Raw genomic sequence first — 19710 nt, forward strand, 5'->3', positions numbered from 1 at the left:
GTGGGAAGAGAGGGCCGGCTCTGCTCACTGTGCCGCCGACAGACTCGGCTACACGGCCGCCAGGACGGCCGAAAGAAATCAACCGAGGAGCCGACTGAGGGAGCGGAGCCTGGATCTGGCCCACGCGAGGGAACAGTCTTAGAGACAGCGGGATGAGCAGAGGGGGCCCCAGAGGCGGCCACGAGGGGCACTCGCAGAGGGCAGGAGTGGACAGGGCGCAGGGCCACACACAGTCTGGTTTATTGGCTCCTCATACACGCACACCAAGTATGTACACAAACATAAATATTCCAATGTACAAATTTTACACGGGACTCACAGATCACCCCCTTGTCTCTTTCGTCCAGCACCCCCATCCTGTGCCCTGTGCTTGTGGGGGCCGGCACTAGGAGGCAGGGGTCTGGAGGAGGGAGAGGTCCCGCCCCCCTCTCCTCACAGGCACCGTCAAAAGGTCCGTCCCTTCTCAGTGGCACCGCAGGGCAGAGGCGGAACGCTGTGCTCCCTCCCTCTGCTGCAGCTCGAACCCCAGAGCTCTCCTCGGATCCCTTGACTTCTCCCTTTCCCTCTCCTCCTGGACGCACGTCCCTGCTTCTCCGGCTCTGTGTCTGCTTCCCCCAGTGCCTGCAGGGAGGAAGGTCCCAAGGCCATGGAGTCCTGCTGGCCCCTCTGCCTTCTTCCTGGGCCTCATAGGAGGCTGGGGCTGCGGTGCAACTCAGCAGAGGGGTTGGTGCCATTGGCCGGTTCTCTGTTGGGGGTGGGTGCCAAGCCGCAGCCCTCCCCAGGGCAGCCGTGCTGAATCAAGATGTCTGCACACTCCTGGCTGCCGGCCCGGCGGGCATAGGCCAGTGGAGTCAGGCCCCTGGCGTCCCGGCTCCTCACGTCCACCCCGTACTGCAGGAGAAAACATGCACAGTTGGCATGACGTGAGAGGAAAGTTCCAGGGAAGGAGAGGTAGCTTTTGAAGGTTGGGGCAAAAAGACCAGGGTAGGTCAGTCACCCGACTTACCCAGATGAGCAGTTGTGTGAAGACCACATTGGCCATGGCACTGGACAGGTGCAGGGCTGTCCGCCCATCCCCGTCCCCGTACGTCTCGTTCACCTCCTCCTTGGACCCGTGGGCCAGCAGCATCACCAGCAGCCGCAGGTCATCCTCCACCACGGCCCGAAGCAGCTGCTGCCCCAGCGGCACGTCTGAGCTCGGCAGTGGGGCCAGGAAGAGCCTCTGCTCGTACTTGGCGCGGATCCAGCGCTCCTTCTCCTCCCTGCAAGCACAGGTCCGCCATGGCATGAGCCACCGAGGGAAACTGAGCCGGCCGGGGGGCCGGGGCACCCAGGCGGAGGACAGGGGAGTCAGAGCGTGGAGAGGGAAGCCCCAGAGATGCCGGGCATTCAGAGGGGCAGTGGGTAATGTCAAAGGGGCCATAAGTGAAAGGAAGGGACACTGAAGGGAGGCCCCCGGGGGCAGCAGGGACGTGGGGCCGAGAGGGCAAGGAGAGTCCAAGCAGGCCCGAGCGGCAGCCTATCTGGTCATCTGTACTCTCTCCCATTGGCAGTGCTAGAACAAAGCAGGCGGCCTGCGCGGGGCCACGGAGACCCTATCTGCCACCCATTCTCCCCATCTCACAGTGCAGGCTGGGGCCGTGCACCACTTGGAGATAGGCGCCCGCGCATGCGCCTCTTGCTGGCCTTCTGACCTGCTGATAACGGCTCAGAAAGGGCCTGTTGTTGCCAGGCGCCTGAGTGACAGGCACCGAGGGGGAGGGGCACCCCAAGGGGCCAACTGCCAAGCGGAGGGCGGGGGGCTGGTTTTAACCCTTCTCACACTGTCACAGACGCTGGGCACCAGCCCCACCATGTCCTCCTGCACTGGAGCCCCAGCTGCCCCTCCCAGGCCAGCGTCAGGCCTGTCTGCTCACCTGCAGGCTTCAGGCCCAGGCTTTGCATAGCCATCCAGGGCCCCCTCCCAGACGCTGTTGGCCAAGGCGTTGCCCATTGCAGTCATGACAGCCAGCAGTTCAGGCGGCCAGTCGTCGAGGTCCAGGGAGCGGACGCGGGACAGGTGGGCTCCCAGGTGCCGGTGGATTCCCGAGCACTCGATGCACATCAGGGCACCCAGGTTCAGGCTGGCCCAGTCGGGGTCTAGGAGAGGGGAGGAGAGGATGTGGCATGGGTGACCAGAGAGGGACACGGGGGAGCCCTCCCATCGCCCACCAGCTCTGCAGTTCCACTCCCAGGCCTGTGGCCGGGACACTCACTGGGGGCGTCGCAGTCGATGCAGAAGCCGTTGCCTCGCACGGTGCGCACGGCCTGCACGGCCAGGGCTGTGTTCTGGTTCCCCAGACGGGTCTGCCCGGGAGGGAGAGGGGGTGCCGGTCAGCCACAGCGCCGCCTCCCCGCCAGGCGCTTGGGGCGGCCAGCCCCCCTGCCCACCTTGTCCTTGGCGCTGCGGCAGCCCTGCAGGCTGGCCAGGATCTGGGCCTGCACGCTCTGTACCCACAGCTCCCTTTCCTCTGCTGTCGAGGCCTCGAAGTGCCACGTCTGCCCGGTGAGGGACACCACCACAAACTCAAAGGACTCCTCTGCCTCTGGGGGAGGGTGGACACACGTCAGGGCACTGGGCGGCTCGGCGCCTCTCACGACTCCGGCCGCCCTTGTCCTCCGCTCCAGATGCGTCTGCCCGGCCTCAGGGCACACTCTCCAGGACCACTGGCAGGTGACCGACCCCACCCAGTGCAAGTCCTGGCCCTGCTCCTGGCCACCTGTGGAGCCTGGGGCCGGGTGTGAGTTGATGGCTTCCCCGGCACTGCCAGGCGTGGTCCGGACACAGAGAGGGGCACCTGGAGAAGGCAGGGCCGAGTGTCTGGCGCAGGCACGACGGGCGCTGGGAGGCGAGGGGGCGGAGGTGGCGGTGGGCAGCATTCGTACATGTCGGCTGCAGCAGCCTCATTTTGCAGCTCATTAAACCCAATATTCCTGACGGCGTCAGTGTGGGGCTCTTGGGAGCGGCCCCTCCCCCACTGCCCTGGCACAGACAGGCAGGAAGGGCAAGTAGGGGAGATGGTTTCTCCAGAAACTGGAGGACCTGAGCCGCAGGGACCTGAGGACATCGGTAGTGGCTAGTGCTGGGGCTGGACTATCACCCCAAGCACGGTGATGAAGCTCTTCCAAGCTCTGCTCCCCCAGCCCCCGGGGACAGCCACATGGATCTCACTCCCAGTGCCCCTGCCCCCAAGGTGGCGGTGTGACTCGTGCTGGGGACTGGAGAGACAGCACAGGACGCTGTGGGGAGGCCCAGGCTGAGCCACGCGTTCTGCCAGGGCTGCCCTCCTGAGTCCTCGCTGCACCTCTACCCCAGCAGCCCCCCTCAGTGCCATGGGCCCTGGAAGTCCTCCTCTGTGGGGCCCCTGCTCTCCGGACCCTCAACAGAACCGCCTTGCCACATACATAAGCCTGGCGCCGCTCCTCTCCCCGGGCACCAGCCTCGTGCCCCACCTAGCTCTTGCCTCAGCCTCTGAGCTCCCCCAGCATCTGTGGGCTCTGGTTCCTGGACCACAGCGGACACCAGTGCCATGATGGCTACGTATGACTGTGTGTCCCAGGTTGGCTGGAAAAGGCAGCCATCTCCACCCACCTGACCCATACCCCTAGCCCTGTGAGTCCACAGAAGTCATCTGGGAGCCAAGAGACTCTAGTCACGGAGAAGGGGGAGGTCTGGAAGGTACTTGGGGGCAGGAGCAGCACTGTGATTAAGAGACAGAGAGTGGGAGAAGGTTAAGGAACTAGAACGTCTCTGCTCAGGAGACTGGGGACTCAGCTGACCCACGCACACATGCGAAGCACCAGTCATGTCCCCAGCACTCACGACACTAGCGGGTAACACAAGAGACAGAAAACAGGTCCCGCCCGGCAACTCGTGGAGGAGCTACCGCAGCACTGCGCCGACCCTGACTTCAAGAATGACAGAAGGGCTGGGCACAGTGGCGCACGCCTGTAATCCCAGCTGCTTGGGAGGCTGAGGCAGGAGGATTGCAAGTTCAAGGCCAGTTTGGATGACTTAGCAAGGCCTCATCTCAAAAAATACAGAGCTGGGGATGGAGCTCAATGCTAACGCGCCCCTGGTTTCAATTCCCAGTATCACAAAGAGGGAGAAAAAAGAAGGGAAAAAAAAAAAAAAAAAAAAGAACAGAAGCTCACAGCTGTTTCAGGGAGAGGAAGCAGGACCTTTCCTAACGAACCGGGTCCAGGTTACCCCAAGAGGTCGTGGAGTTACTGGTATCAGAAATCATTCCTAGAAAGTGCCTCAGCCACCTGATCTGAAAAGAAGGGTATGAATTCTAGGGGACTGTGCCCAGAGCCCACTGCCCACCGCCTGGGCCCACTCTCCCTCAGGGTCCCCCTAACCTTCAGCAGCACTGCTGGGGCCGTCTGGTCGGGGGGTCCCGGTGCTCTTTTTCCGACGGTGCTTCTTCCGGTTGGAGTGGGGAGATGGGGGAGGCTCCAGCTTGGGGCTGGAACTGAGTACCTCAGCTGGGCCACTGGCTGGTGAGGGGAGAGGTGGAGACGTGTGGGCAGAGAGGAGAGGCGGCGCGGCCTGGGGAGGGCGGGCCTGCCACTGCAGCGGCCCGCCTGGAGAGCCCGCGGGCGGCGCCCTCTCTGGGACGGGGTTCTGCCCAGGTCCCGGTCCCAAGCTCCCAAGGCCCCCAGCGGTGCAGGAGGAAATGTGCAGAGAGAAGGAAACTGAGGCGGGCAGGATAAAGGCGGAGGGCGGCTCGGCTTCCGCAGCCTGGAGGGGTGGAAGGCGGCCCAGGGAACTCGGGGAGCCGAAGCCCCAGCAGCTCCGCACCAAATTTATCCTCAATCACACTCCCCGCTCCTCACAATTAATAGCAGAATTAGAAACAATCAGGGAGCTGCCTAATTACTGTCAATTAGAGCGCGCTAATCAAGCTCCGGCTCCCACACCCCGCCCGGCGCTCACCACTAAATGTCAAACTTCATTAGAGGCAGACGCGCTCCCTCCCTGCCTGCCCGCCTGCCTCCTTCAGACTCCACAGAGGGGCCTCACTGAGGCCAGCGCAGGCCATCAGCCGGTGACCCCGGGGAAGGCCCAGACTTGGGCGGGCGGGCAGAGACTAACGGCCAGGCCCTCCTCACCGTGGCTGTGCTCAGGGTGCAGTGCTGCCAGGCTGGGCCCTGGCCTCGCGGCTGGGCAGGCTGGGCAGGCTCTGGGAGGACGAGCAAGCGTGCCCCATGGGCAGGCTGCGGAAGGCAGGGAGCAAGCTTGTCTCGGAGCCACTGCCCACTTCCTAGCTTACCAGGGGCAGGTGACACCTGGGTCACCTCCCTGTCTTTACACCTTCACTGGCCACTAGGGGACATAGAAAGGGCAGGAGAATTGTCTGCAGTCTCTTTTTTTTCAGCCTTCAGAACTACCAAGAGGGTAGGGGTGGGGTGGGGTGGGGTGGGGTGGGGTGGGGGACATAAAGGAGGAAAAATGAAGAGCCCAGGAGAGCAAGCCGGTGGACGGGAGAAGGCAGTGCAGCCCTGCGAGGTCAGTGCACAGGTGAAGGGACCTTCTAGGACAACTCTGCAGGGAACCCTCCTCCACAGTGGCCAGCCAGTGCCGCCTTCAGCTGGTTCTCCTGGCTTAGAGCCCCCAGACGCCGACCTCCCTACTCAGCCGCTGCTTCCCTGTCCCCCCCGTGGAGAGGCTGATGAGCTGGCTGCGCAGGGGGCTGATGGGGATTCGGGAGCCACCAGCGCCGCCTGGGGACAAGGGGAGGAGGAGCTGCAGAGGGCGGGCCTCTGGCCCTGGCTGGAGCCGCCAGGCCTGGGGCCAAGGGGAGGGGTCGCATGGCAGAGAGCCACACACAGGGCTGGAGAAGGGTCAGAGCCCCTGCGCCCACAAGAAGGCATGGTCCCAGGCCCCCAGTGTGGTGCCTGCCACAAGCCCTGGAGGGCTCCACGGGCCCCCTCAGCCTGGGCACCGTCCAGCTGCAGCCTCCCCTCCTCTCTGTCACCTAACGGGTCCCAGAAGAGGTGGGAAGCAGAGAGCCACCACTCACCAGGGTGCTGCGTGCCGGGGGACAGGGCAGTGGCCTCACTCCACTGGTCAGCACTGGAAACGGAGCAGGAGCGCTGGTGCTGGCCCTGGGGGCACAGGCCAGCCCAGGCCGAGCTGCCGAGGGGGCGCTCGGAGGAGTGCAGGGACACGCTGCTGGCCGAGTGGGGGGCACCTGGAGGGGGAAGGTCAGACTGGGAGGGGAGGCCTGGGGGCTGCATAGAAACACCGTCCTGGAAACGGCTGCAGCAGGGTAACGGCCAGCAGTGGGAGGGGCACCGGGTGCAGGCCAGGCTCACAGGGAGCCTGAGGCCATGCACGGCCCCCTGGACCTTCTCACCCCTCTCTCCACGAACCACGCAACAGCGGTCTCCTCACTGTGACTGGAGCTGGAAGGGCAGGGTCGCAGGACACTGCAAGGGTCTGGGTGCTCCTGGCCAGGTGGAGTGCTGGGACGTGCCACCAGCCCTGGCTCAGGCCCCTGCACCCTGCATGCTGGTCCACATGTCATTTGACTTGCCTAAGCCTTGCTGCCATTCTGACGAGAAATAAGTGTATCAAATTCAAGTAATTATGTCTAATTAGTATTAGTAATTATCCTGTTGGGCTGAAGAAAATTAATCTTTCGTTTCCCATCAGGGAAGAACAGCAGAGCCAAGGGGAGCGGAAGGCCTGGGAGCACCCAGGCTGGGCAGACGTGGCCAGCCGTGAAGCCAGCAGGCAGAACACCTCAGTCTTCTCCTGGCCCTGCTCCCAGGCTGAGTCCCTGCTGGAGAGAGCCTGGTGACACAGCCACAGGCCTCAGAAGCCTGGGACCCTTAAAGGGCCTGAGTGGGACGCAGAGAACCCAGGTGTCCCTCCCCCTCCTCAGTACTACCAAGATGGAAGACAGAAGCAAGCAGCCACAGGGGGTCACAGCAGGAACAGGTGGGCCGAAGCCAGAATGTTTAAATGGGACCAGGAGCTGGCCAGGTGTAGAGGTTAGCAGGAAGGTGGACAGCCAGGGGCAAAAGCAAGCAGGAGCCAGGCTGGCCCTGCAATCACACGGACCGAGTTGCCGAAAGCGAGTGGACAGGAAGCCCTGAGCCAAAGCAGCATTAGCGAGAGCAGGCCAGACCCCAGTGCTCAGAGGCAGACGCAAGCTGGATGTTTTCTTGTATTTGTTGTAACAGCCAAAGAGAACTAGACACACGACCAATGCCTGGTGACACACGGTGGCGTGGAGACCACAGGCCAGTCTCGCTGACGCCAGCCCCCTGTAACGCTCTGGCACTGCCCCTCCGAATCCTCCCAGTCCCTCCTCGGGTCTCACGGGTCCCTCCCAGCTGGGCCTTTCTCTCCCACCTCCAGCAAACCTTCCAGGGACCCTGGCTTCTCTCCACCCCTTCCTGCTTTCATCCTCTCAGGTTCCAAATCCTACGCCCCCCACCCCAAGCCCCATCAAAGACATCACGGCCCAACTTCCTTCCCAAGCCCCCCAACCCAAAACCCTGAGGGAGGGAAAGTGCTTTCCCTTTTCTTTGTTAATTCTCCCCTCATTACGCCTGCAATCCCACAATCAGTGTGCACTGTAATTGTCGAATTTGATGCTAATGATTAATGAATTAAACATGGAGCCATCAATTAGTCCTCCGAGGATAATTCTGCATAAAGCAGCGGATAATGTAATTACAGTAACAAAGATAATGAGATGTTAACATCGCCCGGTGAGCGAGAGACATGTGTGAGTGTGCGCGAGGGTCGTGTCAGCGTGCGGCGCGGGAACGGCTCGGAGAGCGCCGTCCGTGTGCCCCTGCTCCCGGGCGGGTGCTGTAATTATGGCAGCAGTGCACGGTGGCTCCCAGGTGAAGCGCATCAGGGCCCAGGACCCTGCTTGCCTCGTGCCACCCAACCAAGGAAAGGCTCCCCTTCCGCAGACCTGTGCGGCACCTCTCTCGAGCACCCAGGCTGACCAGAAGGGGCTCCGAAGTCCTCCCTGACTTCAGCACCGAGGAAGGCCCCACCCTGTGCGCCCAGGACCTCAGCCACCTGGTGGGGGGACTGTCATCTCCTCAGTTTCCTTCACTGTCCACTAGAGCTGCCCCCCAGCACACTTCAAGGGTGGCTCAGAGGAAGGGACGGAACAGGTCACGTCAGACTGCTTGGGTTCAAACTGCTTGGGTCCCCGCTTACTGTGGGACTCTACATTCAGGTGTCTGAGTCCTTGCTTCCTCCCAGAAACAGGGACGAGAATCTGACTTCCAGTGCTGATGTGGCCCTGGGACCTGGTGTGGAGACATCCACTACACCCGTTGGTGGGGTCAGGTCCTGCCCTGGCCTCCCCGATGCTGCCAGCCAGGTCAGTGGGGGCCACATGGGCCTTGCCTCAAACAAGGACCATACTCAGGTGCTCACACCTCACTTACAGCCCCTTGGCCTGGATTTCCTCAGCACAAGTCCCACCAGCCTTTCCAGGGGGTGACTGCCGACTGGGGCCATCTCCAGGGGACTTAGTGTTCCCAGGCCGTCCACTGAAATTAGCGCCATCTCATCACTGTGACAAACAACACCCCAGCATCTCCACGTGCACCCGGGAAGGTGCACATCCCAGCTCAAAGCCTGCTGGCAGCTGGCCTTGGGGTGGGCATGGAGACAGGACAAGGCTGCGTCCCAGCAGCAGTTCCTGGGCCCAGAGACAGTGAGATCTGCCAGCCTAGGATGATGAGGTGGATATCCATGGAGGAGAGAGGCAAGAGCCCAGGCAGCGAGGGGCAGGGCAACCCCAGCAAGGGTGGGGGCCCAGGAGCAGAAGCCCAGGGGAGGAGGATGAGCTGGAGCTAGGGAGCGAGCACGGGGGCAGGGCCTTTTACCAGAGCCCACGCTGTCACACCATGAGCTAAGAACACAGCCCAGGCTGCCTGGCCGCTCACGCCTCAGCCTGACTTCCCTCCAGGCACCTGGACATGGCGCCTTCTGCCCTCAGGCTCCTCTCTAAACTCCACGCTCACTGTGCAGAGCTGCTGACTCACTGCAGACCTGAGGATGTTTGCCTGGTGGCCCCTGGTGGCCCCCGATGGCTCTGCCCCTTCCGCCCCACACAGCAAACTGAGATGCTGGTCTCCCTTGGCTCCAGGCACATGGCGCTGGCCAGCAAATGTGTTCAGAGCCCCATGCCCGGGCTGAGAAGCAGTCAGTCCCAGAACACGTGCCTCCCTAGGCCCCTCCACGGCCACTCCCAGCATCCCACCACGGCGGCAGCCTCACCTGTGCCCCCACCCAGCTGCGTATTGCTTCGCTCCATGGCCAGCCCGTTGGCGCGTGGGCTGGTGCCCGGGGCTGTGGCAGGCGTGGCTCGGGGCAGGCGCTTCCCGGGCACTTTCACCGTCGTCCGCAGCAGGTCAATCTCCTTGCCGTGGATGTTCTGCATGTAATCCTAGAGGCCATGTGCACAAGACAGACGCATTAGGACGGCATCCCTTTGCAGCCACACCTCCAGCACTTGCCCCTTGGCTGCCGGGTCCCTCCTTGGTTTGCTACTTCATGGAAGAAGGAGAGTTCAGCCTCAAAAAGCAGGACTCTGAAGTCCACAGATTCCTCCAGGTCTGGCTCACACCAGAGCCCCATGGCGCCCACAGGATCTTGTGGGGATCTGAGGATCTGGAGCCAAGCACCAAGACTTGAGGTCCTTGGAGAAGACGGCTTAGGAGGCAGTGCCAAGGAGGCTGGGTATGGGGTGGAGCTGGGTTTAGGGAGAGAGCAGCCCTGTGGCCAAGGAGGGAACTGGCAGACTCACACACGGATGGGCGAGCAGTCCCCGGCTCTCAGGCTGGCCAGGGCCACTCAGCCCCATTTCTCAAGCTGGGCACTGGGAACATTCAAAGTCTGGAAGAGTCCCTCACCCTTGGGAAGGTGCCTGATTAATAAGTATGTGTCAGACTTTTAAAGGGCAGGCTGTGATTCTTTTTGCTGGACCTCAGAGTGCGGCGGACTCATGCCCGGACTCTGGTGGAGACGTCATCAGCGATCTGTCCGTCCGAGTGCTGGGACCACTGCACTGGAGCAGGATTTATTATAATATGTGCACCTACATTGTCCTATGTGACCTTCCCAGCCACCGGAGGGGGAGTTCTGTGCCTGTTTTGGAGATGAAGAAACTGAGGCTCAGGATGGTGAATCACCCAAGATCACAGTTAGAAAGGAGTCGACCGGATTCAAGCACAGGATTTTAGATTCCCAGGCTGTGCTCCTACATGAACTTCCTTCAGCCTGCTCTGAGCCCGGGGTCTCAGCCAGCCTTCAGGTTACCCAGAAGCCCTGGGAAGTGGGGGGTGTGCTGTGCTTGGACCCCAACCCCACTCAGACACCAGGGTGGAGCAGCAGAGTGGGGCCCTCTGTGCCCGCAGTCCCGCCTCCCCTACCGCTTCTCACTTCCCCTTCCAGACCTCCGCCACCTCCTGCTTCTAGGCTCCTTGGTAGCTCTGAGCCCCTATCTCCGTCACACGCCAACACTTCCTCCAACGACTCCACACCTTCCCAAGAGGAGGATTGGGCAGTGTGGCTCGACTTGACTTCTGACTATGCTGACGAGACATGACACGGGCTCCTCCTGTCCCCTTCATAGGCATCTGGGGCATTGTGCTAAGAGCTTCCAGGGGGAGCCGTCCCAGACATGGCTTCCTGTTGGCACCCAGGTCTCCCACCTGCACCCCTGCAGCAACGGGCTGCTTGGTTTCTTTACCCTTTTGGCTCCCAGGAAACGGGACAATGTCCTCCACACAGAAGGGAAGAGTTGCTGCCCCTCAGGAGGAGGCAAGAGGGCAGGGGGTCTTACCAAGGCTCAAGGGCTGCCCTTTGCTTTGGGAATAATGAGGACATCAAGTACCCTAGAGGTCACCTGGTCCCTGGTCACTAAGAGAACATGGAGTTACCAGTGAGGGGGTGGTGAGAGAACAAGGAACCAAGAGTCTCAAACACTAGCCTCCAGCCTGAGGCCTGCCATAGATGCGCCGTCTCCCGCAGCTGCCCAGCCAGCCAGAGGCTTGTCCCCAGCCCAGTGAGGCCTGGCACAGCCAGTAGCCACCTTCATTCTCCAGGTGGCTGCCAGGTCTTCCCAGGCAGAGAGCCTTCTAGAGGACCTGAGTCTGATGACCAGAGGGCAGGAGTCACTTCTGGAAGGCGTGCTCGAGAGAAACCCCATTTCCTGCTACTGTGTTCTCCGCATCTGTGCCTTCCTGCCACCCCAGTCCATCTGTGCCCTCCTGCCACCCCAGCCTGCAAGGCACACTTGCTCTGGGTGCTGTTCACTCTCTCAGACCTGCAGACGATCCTGGGGAATGAACCAGAGCAGCCCCTGCCCCAGCAGGACCACTCTGAAACTCCCAGGCCACACTCTGCTGAGCGCTGGCGGGCTCTCCCCTCGCTCCGGGCTGGGCAGGAAACATGCCCAGGGGCCCTTTGAGGCCCTCCAAAGGCACCCTTATCTGATTCCTCTGTAACTGACTGAGCTCCACCCCCGAGTCACTGCTGGCCCTCTGGTCTGCTTTCAGCTCAGTGTCCGATATGTGATTTCATGGTCTCACCCTGCTCCCCACCTCTGTCCCAAAGACAGCTCCTGCATGTTGGATTCCCCAGTCTCTGTGCATACTGATCCCTCATCCTTGCTAGCCCCATCCCCAGTCCCTGTGCATGATCACATCTTGGACTGGCTGCTCCAGACAACTGTCAACAGCTGGCTGGGCCAAAGGCCCAGTGGCAGTCCCTCTCCTGGGGAGAGGCTCGGGCTGCTCCAGTTCACAAGGAGGTCACTGCGGCTGCCACAGTTGTCCCCACTTGAGCCCTGGGATGCCCAGGCTGGGATGCGGCAGAAGCTGACCGTATGCCAAAAATAAGAGCAGCACAGAGGGACTCGGTTCAGGGCCAAGGAGCCAGAAACTGGCTGCAGGGGAAGGGAATGCCCAAGTTCAGCACCTAACTGCACCACACAGACACTGCGCCAGGCAGACCGACACCCTCAGCCTGACTCCAGGTCCTTGGGCCCAGCCAGCAGCAGACCCAGAGCCGAGCGATGGAGCCTGGGCCTGGAGGACACTAGCAATGGAGCCTGGAGGAGCAGCAGCAGGGACAGGGACCTCAGGCTCAGAGCAACAGCGTTTCCCTCCGTCAGCAGAACAGGGAGCGTGGTGGCGGCGGTGGCAGCGGCTGCTCAGGAGAGCGGTCACCACGGCTGCCTTTATTACCCACCATCAAACAGCAATTTCTTCCCCAGCCTCCTCGCTAATTACCCAGCCAGCGTTCTCATCTCGTTTTATTACTGGAATTAACAACGAGTTCAGAGCGTGGAAAGCTATTAAGATGTGTGATTAAGCCACATTCAATTAGTTTCTACAAACAATTTAATTGATGTTGCAGATAGAATTAACAGAAGGTGATTGTGTGAATGGCTCCGCTGGCTGCAAAGCGGGGGAGGCTGCAGCGGGCTCTCTTGGGCCAGGCAAGATTCGGGCGCGAAGCTCGAGGCCTGCCCACCGACTCCTCTCCGCAGGCCCGGCTGGCCTCCATCAATAGGGGAGGCCCTAGCACCAAGGCCTTGGCTCCCAGGCAATCCCTGTCCCCAGCAGGTGCCCCAGACAGGCCTGGGTCCTGCCTGAACTCTGGAGTCACCAGAGGCCCTCCTGTCACAGTCGGGATAGAGACTCCAGAGCCTCCAGGGAAGCCACAGACTGCAGGTAAGGAGGCTGTCTGGTCACTGCTGCCACTATAGAGCTGCAGAGGCTGGAGGACAAAGGGGAGATGGAGCAGGGAAGGTGGCAGATGTGAAGGCTGCCAAGTAGGCAGTCAGGCGAAGGAGCGGGAGCAGGGAGAGGCGGCTCCAAGAGCCCAGGGACGGAGCCAAACTGGGCCCCAAGAGCGCAGCTGCCCAGGGCAGCCCTGGTTCCTGCCGTGGCTGGTTCTGTTGCCAGGACCACAGTTTGAAACCAGATTTGTGACTTCTTGATGAGAAAAGATGACAAGACAAGCATCTACAGGCAAGGCAGACACATCAAGCAGGAGAGCCACACGAGCTGACCGTGGCCCTGGGCAGTGAAGAGCTGCTGCTCACAGACTGGGGACTCTTGCTCTTGGAGGAGTTGACCATGTGCCCTCTTCCCCAGGACCCAAGTGGGCAGGGGAGCAGAATCTGGCGGTGGGCCAGCAGGTCACACCCCTCAGAGTTCACTCTGCAAGGACAAAAGGACAGGCCCAGAAGACCCTGGCTCAACTATGGTCACAGGCTCCTAAAACACTCAGTGCAACAAGTGGGACTTCTGGGGCACTCAGAAGCCCCGCCTGGCCTCCCAGCAGGCTGAGCAACTCCCTCCCTGTCCTGGTTTTTCGGCAACCTTCTCCCCAAAGGGAGCATCTCCTGGTGAGCAGGAGACTCTGGGTAAGGCTGAGAATCATCTGTGGGCCCAGGCCTCCACTCTGCGGATAGTTGCGCGACTGAGAGCCTCTGCTCTCCGGCAGGTGGTGTGGGGAGACAGCAAGTCCACACGACTTCCCCTTTCCTCCCTGACTGGAGACCGGAAGCCCCCTCACCACAACTGGTCCTTCCCTCCATGTTCCAAGACACTTCTGCCATCCCTCCTCTCCATACTGGCTTCCCTTCATTCTCTGGGGACTGGGACAGCCAGAGGCAGACTATGTGCCCAGCTTGGGTCACACGATCAGAAAGGAAGAGGTAAGGATGCAGGAAAGGGATGGCTGAGGCTACCCTACATAGGGGGAGCCAGATGTTTCCTGTAGACCAGTTCCCAAGTTCCCCGGTCCAGATGGACACACTCAGAGAGCATGTGCTAACCTGCCTGGTGAGCAGGGGTGAAATGCACCCCCTGGGAGAGCTGGGTCTCCCTGCCTGTGAACAGGCAGCTCTGGGACCCTTTTGCTGGGACACACTGCGAACCCACTTAAGTGTCTCTGGTGCACATCCCAGGTCCTCCCTCAGGCGTGGGCTGCCTTGAGGTAGTGAAGGCTTGTGCCCTTTCCCTGCCCAGGCTACTGTTTCATGCTGCCCCAGGAGGCCGTGCTGCCTCTCATGGTCTCCTAAGGACTCTGGAGATGGGCGAAGTCTAGGTGAGGAGGACGGTGGGTCAGGCAAGGGGGGAGTCTGCTGGACCAAATGGACGTGGTCCCTTCTCCAACTCTCCAGGGATGATGGCCACCTGGCACCCTGGCACAGGTAGGTCCTTACCCTACAGGTAAGGGCTATTAGGAGAAATGACCAACTGATGGTGGCCCTGAGCTAAGAAGGGTCAGTGCCCAGAAGAATCAGCTGAGGGGATGCCCAAGAGGGCTAGGCTAGGTCTGACCTGAATGGAGGAGGCCCCAGGCCAGGCCTCTTCTTGGGTTCTCTCTGTGGGGCCGTCTGGGCAGTGCACGTAGGGCCAGGTTACGGCCAGGAAACATGGATCCCAGCACCTCTCAGTTGGGCCTCCTAACTTCATGTGCACTCCAAGGCAGGCCGGGGACCCTCCGAGGCAGGCCCAGGGCTCGGGGTGGGGTGGGGCGGGCCCACGTGCTGTGCTTGAGGGGCTTCACAGGAGAACTCATTAGCCCCACAGTGGGGTGGTGACAGAGATGGATTCTGGTGACAGCTGTGTGCTGGAGCCACGCAGTGAGGGGAGGGGGAGAGGCAGGGTAGGGGGAGCTGCCACGGGGGCCACGCTACAATCACTGCAACACCAACACCCCCAACGCTGGGGCACAGGCCACACGCCCTCCAGAATCCTCTAGCCACAGACAACACCACCCACTCCTCCCAGGAGCACCTGCCCAAGGTCTCAGTGTAGCTCAACTGCCATCCTGTGGTCCACCGTCCCCGGCTCAGGTGCCCAGGACTCCCCACCAGTGTGGCCCAGCTAACAGCCACTGCTTGGCAACACAGGCACCCCTGGCTGCAGAAATTCCCAAAGTGGGTGGAGCCAGCTCTTCAAACCACTGGAAAGTGGAAGTGTAGCCTGGCTGCCCAAGAGCAAGGGAGGGGCAGGCTGCCCTTGCCAACCTAGCACTGGGCAGGGTGAACATCCCTGGGGGGTGCTTCCTCCACAGGGATCAGCAGGGCCTGTCTTATACCCTTCCCAAGCCAAAGGGCAGTTGCTTCTTAGTGGAAAACCCACTTGAGATCATTATGGGGAGATTATCCTGTGACCCTCCCTCCATTCCTTACTGCTCCTGCCCCCCTCTCAGGGTCTTTCTCCTGGACTCACGTGCAGGCTAGGGTGGTAGGTGAGCAGCCCATTGTCACAAAGCGTCACATACTTCTTCTTCCACTCCTTATTCAGGGACTTCCCACTCCGCTTCAGCAGTATCCCCTAAGAACAGAGGTCTGATCAGGCCAGGAGCCAGCCCAGTGTCACAGAGCAAAGAGGACAGAGGTCCAGTCAGGGGTCTGTCTGACCAGACCAGGAGCCAGCCCACAGGAAGGTCACAGTGCCATTACGTGACACCACCCTTCAACCCTCCTTCTCTGGAGCCAAGTAGCTGAACTCGGGACAGCAGCAGATCAACTCTCCTGCAGAACTCTGTCCTCCCCAACCAGGAAGTGGATTGGACTGCTGGCCTGGAGTGGGCGTCTCTGCCCCCACAACTTCTGTTTGCACCGCCACATCAGCACAGAGACTTGGAGGGTCCCCAGCAATGACGCTCCCGCCCGGGAGGTGCCACAGATGGTGGTGGAATGACAGCAGAGATTCCGCAGGGGCCTGGCCTCCCCCCACCCCACACTCCTGCACAGGGCAGGAGAATCCCCCAAATACCCCAAGAACACCTCAGACCCCAGCTCTAAGCACCAGGGAGCCTCGACCTTCCATCTCAGCCACTGAAACGTCGGAGTAAGCCAGGAAGCCACTCTAGACCTGGCAGTAGGCTGGCGTGAAGGTCAGCGCAAGCTGGGCAAGTGCAAGGACTGTTCTGCTCGCTGATAAACTCTCAGCACCTGGGACAGCGCCTGGGCCACAGCAGACAGGAAATGGAGAAAAGCTCCCTGGCCATCAGGTGATTCTGGGAGAAGTGCCCCCAGGGCTGAAACCAGACACTCAGTCCCAGCCTCACATCCTCCCAGAGAAACCTGCTCCTCTAACACTCCAAAAAGGAGTCCCTGGGCTAGGTTTGCTCCTGAGACCACAGACAACACAGCAGAGTGGCTGAGGACAGGAACACTGTGGGTGGACACCAGGTGGCAGACCCCCCAACCCCTCAACTCGGGAGGGGTGGGAAGAGGCAGCTCCCTGGAGAGTCCAACGTCCCACAGGAGGAGCAGGAATGGCAGGAATGGTTTCCTGGAGCCAAGCAGGAAAGGCTGGGGGTACACCGTTGGAAGAGCAGGGGGCTGCACCCTGGGGGGTTAAGGGGGCTAAGGAGTGGCACTTCCCACACATAGAGAAGGCCCCGAATGGCTTCTCCTTCAAGATGGAGGCCCTGCCCCTGACGGCCAGGAGAGTGGGCATGAGGAGGTTCAGCAGGAGGAAACGGGAGACCTCTGCCCTCCACGGTGGAGGGAAGTGCCCATCCCAATTGTACCTGCCCCTGCGGTTCTTCAGGTGAGCTCAGCCCTAGTGGTTAAGAAGGAAGAAGGTGATTAAGGGTTCCCACGGCCCTCCCCTTCCAGCCCAGCGAGATGGAGTGTGGAGGGCCCCGCACCCAGGCCCCAGCAGCTTGGTAATTCCCACTTCCAGATGTTTCACCCCTGGCCTCCCCTCCTTCCCTCCCCATTCCCTCCTCCTCCTGCCACCCCCAAGAGAAAAATGCCATTGCAGGCATCTGAGGACGCAGTCTGTTCCTTGTCCCCACCAGTGTGGGACACCCGCCCTCAAAAAGGGCTTCTGAAAACAAGAGGGGTCAGTGGGTCTGGAGCCGTGATGACCTGCGGCTGGTGGAGTGTTCCTCACAGCCAGGGCAAGGTGCGGCTGACAGCCAGGCCAACAGTGTAGCTGCACGCCCCGCCCCACAACACAGGGTCCCACGGACAGTGCCGCTGAGGACACACGGCCCTCAGGAGAGTTATCCCTCACTTCCCACAGGAAGAATGACCAGGTGCTAGCGGGCACTGTGGTGGAGCCTCCCAGGTGGGTGTCCTGGGGCAGAGCTTCCTGGGCAGAGCTTCCTGGGCCGAGGACATCTGGTCTGAGCCCAGGGTGGGCGTCCTGGTGGAGCTCCTGCCCAGCTTTCTGCTCCTCAGCACAGAACTCTCTCACCCGCCTCGGGCGGCTCCCCCTCCAGCCTCCCCCTGGGGCTAGGGTACTGCCTCCACACTCCTCCACACTGTGGACTTTAGTCCACAGCCAGCCATGCCCACCCTCGCCCTCTCCCGGGTGCAGCCCCAGCTTCCAGTCCTGGCCCGAGAAGGAGGCCAGGCTTCCTTCCATCCCTCTTCTGCGGGCTGGTAACATTCTACAAACCATTACTCTCTGGGTCTGCTCTCTCCAACAAACAAGGAGTGTGGACTTAGGGTCTCAAGCACCTTTCTGCTGGGACCTTCCTGAGAAGGGGATCAGAGGCAGGCGCTGGGGAGGCCTTCTAGGAGGGAAGCCTTTTCCACCTTCCCTCACCTGGGCCCCCTCTCCGGGACAGGCAGGTAAGCAGCCGCGCAGTAATGAGGCTCGTTAGCCGAGGCGTGGGCGGAGAGCCCAGGGCTCGTCCAGAGAGCGGCTGGCAGGCTCACCCAGCCGCCCACGCCCAGGCCGCCTCTCACCTGCCTGGCGCCCAGGCCTCTAGCCCCGGCCTCCTCTCCGAGAGGGAAGGAGCCACAGGGGTTCCTGCTCCCCTCCCTGGCCGGCCGGCTGCGCACGGTGGAGCAGGAAGCAATCTGGGACGGAATGGGAGCGGTGCGGAGGCGACAGCCCCCAGAGGACCCGTTCCCGCCGCCGCCTCCCTCCCAGCTCCGCCAGCCGACTTAATTGCGGAGTCCGGATTGATTGGGAATGCAAATGGCAACTGAAATGCAATCTCCACTCCCAGCAGGAGCTGGGGGGAGGGGAAGGCACAGAAACGGGGAGACCGGGAGACCGGGACAGGAGCGGGGAAACGGGAGGGCCGTGGACCTGGCGGGATGGGACCAGTCCGGCTGGGTGAGGCTGCCAAGAATGGCCGCTGGGAGCCGCCCGACCCCTAACGGCCCATCATGCGGGAATGGGCCTGAGCCAGCGCACCCCAAAGGAAGTAGCAGCGATCCCAGCGGCGCGAGCACGTAGGCAGGCCTCTAGGACCGCCCACCGCAGGCAGGACCGCCCACCACAGGCAGGACCGCCCAAGGCTGGCTGCCAGAGGGACCTTCCTAGGACAGTCCCTGAATCTCAAGTAACTTTCAAGTGACCCAGCTGACTCCAGGCTGGAACCCCAGGTGCAGGTTCACCTCCCATCTACCCCTTCACCCACACACTGAGGTTAGGCACAAATGACCAGCCCCCGCCACACATGCCCCAGACAGGAAGATATGGGCTGGTGAAGACAGCAGCCTGTTCACTTACTGAACATGGCCGGGTGTGTTCACAGGGCACTCGGAAAGCACACCCCCTCACCTCTCCCAACCCCCAGCAGGGAGCTGACCAGCCTATACGCAGAGCACATCCACATCACTGAGCAAGAGGCCCCTGGCCCCCCGGGGTCAAACAATCAACAGGCTTGTGTGTCACTGATTCTGCACACACACCTAAATATGTGCATGGGGGACAGGAGAAGGAAAGGGCTCTGAGGCCACTCTGTGCTCCCAGCCCTTTCAGGTGACCTCAGAAGGCCAACCCAACTGCAGGGGTCCCTGCCACCCATAAGTGCAATGAGCATCTCAGGGGAGAGATGAAGCAGAAAAGGCAGGACGTGGATCAAGGTACAGCTCTCTGACCTGCCCTCTGGGGCCCTGCCACAGCTCCTTGGATACTTCATTCAAAATTGATTTTCATGGGAATCAGAAATCCCCAAGTTTAATCCCAACCCCCAGCAGGGCGCTGACCTGGATACTTCAGGTCACAGCTCCTTGGATACTTCATTCAAAATTGATTTTCATGGGAATCAGAAATCCCCAAGTTTAACACATAAATCCCAAATCCCAAGCCCAGGAAGGCCAAACAGGACCATAGGCCCTGGCTAACCCAACCTCTGGTGCTCCGGCCACACCAGTCACCTCTAGAGCCCAAACCTGGCAACTTGGCCCCCTGTGGACACGAACTGTCCAACCACCAGATCCCAAGGGTCAAGTCAGCACCAGAAAGGTAGGGCAAACTAACCACAGTTGGTCCTCAGTGACACCTTAGCCCCTGAGGCTCCTGCCTACACTCCAAAGAGACACCTCTGTACTCTACCTACCCACGCCAGCAGCTCCAAAGCACCCACCCTATATACCTCCAGCTATGGTCAAGATGCTGTCATAGACTGCTGTTTTTGTAGCACAGGGACCCCAACGGAGGTCTGGGAGAGCCAGGCTTAGGTGGACTAGCATTCTCAGCAGGTAGCTCCAATAGGAGGTGAGGTAAAGGCAAAGGGGATGGCATCACCTGTTTTTTTTTTTTTTTTTTTTCTTTAAAAATGAACAGAGGTGTGCTGGGTGTAGTGGCTCATGCCTTTAATCCCAGCTACTCAGGAAGCTGAGGCAGGAGGACGGTAAATTCAAGGCCAGCCTGGGCAACTTAGACCCAGTCTCAAAA

General features: G+C 61.0%; 2 protein-coding genes across 10 annotated transcripts in view; one reads left to right on the forward strand and one right to left on the reverse strand.

The window, feature by feature from the left end:
* TMUB1 (transmembrane and ubiquitin like domain containing 1) overlaps positions 1-19710 on the forward strand; it is a 106441-nt gene that overhangs the window by 49348 nt on the left and 37383 nt on the right. The window lies entirely within an intron of this gene.
* AGAP3 (ArfGAP with GTPase domain, ankyrin repeat and PH domain 3) overlaps positions 225-19710 on the reverse strand; it is a 51419-nt gene continuing 31933 nt past the window's right edge. For 3 of the 9 annotated variants that reach the window (XM_079151067.1, XM_079151061.1, XM_079151071.1), the window contains 9 exons: positions 15283-15387; positions 9305-9473; positions 6066-6236; positions 4402-4539; positions 2431-2585; positions 2256-2346; positions 1917-2139; positions 1007-1262; positions 225-891 (listed from right to left, as the gene is read on the reverse strand). In XM_079151067.1, the coding sequence (XP_079007193.1) occupies positions 685-891; positions 1007-1262; positions 1917-2139; positions 2256-2346; positions 2431-2585; positions 4402-4539; positions 6066-6236; positions 9305-9473; positions 15283-15387 (1515 nt within the window). In that variant the 3' untranslated portion in view covers positions 225-684. The remainder of the gene's footprint in view (positions 892-1006; positions 1263-1916; positions 2140-2255; positions 2347-2430; positions 2586-4401; positions 4540-6065; positions 6237-9304; positions 9474-15282; positions 15388-19710) is intronic. The other 6 variants (XM_079151069.1, XM_079151066.1, XM_079151062.1 and 3 more) reach the window with 3 other exon arrangements.

Source organism: Sciurus vulgaris (genome assembly GCF_902686455.1).
Source record: "Sciurus vulgaris genome assembly, chromosome: 8".
NCBI classification, from domain to species: domain Eukaryota; kingdom Metazoa; phylum Chordata; class Mammalia; order Rodentia; family Sciuridae; genus Sciurus; species Sciurus vulgaris.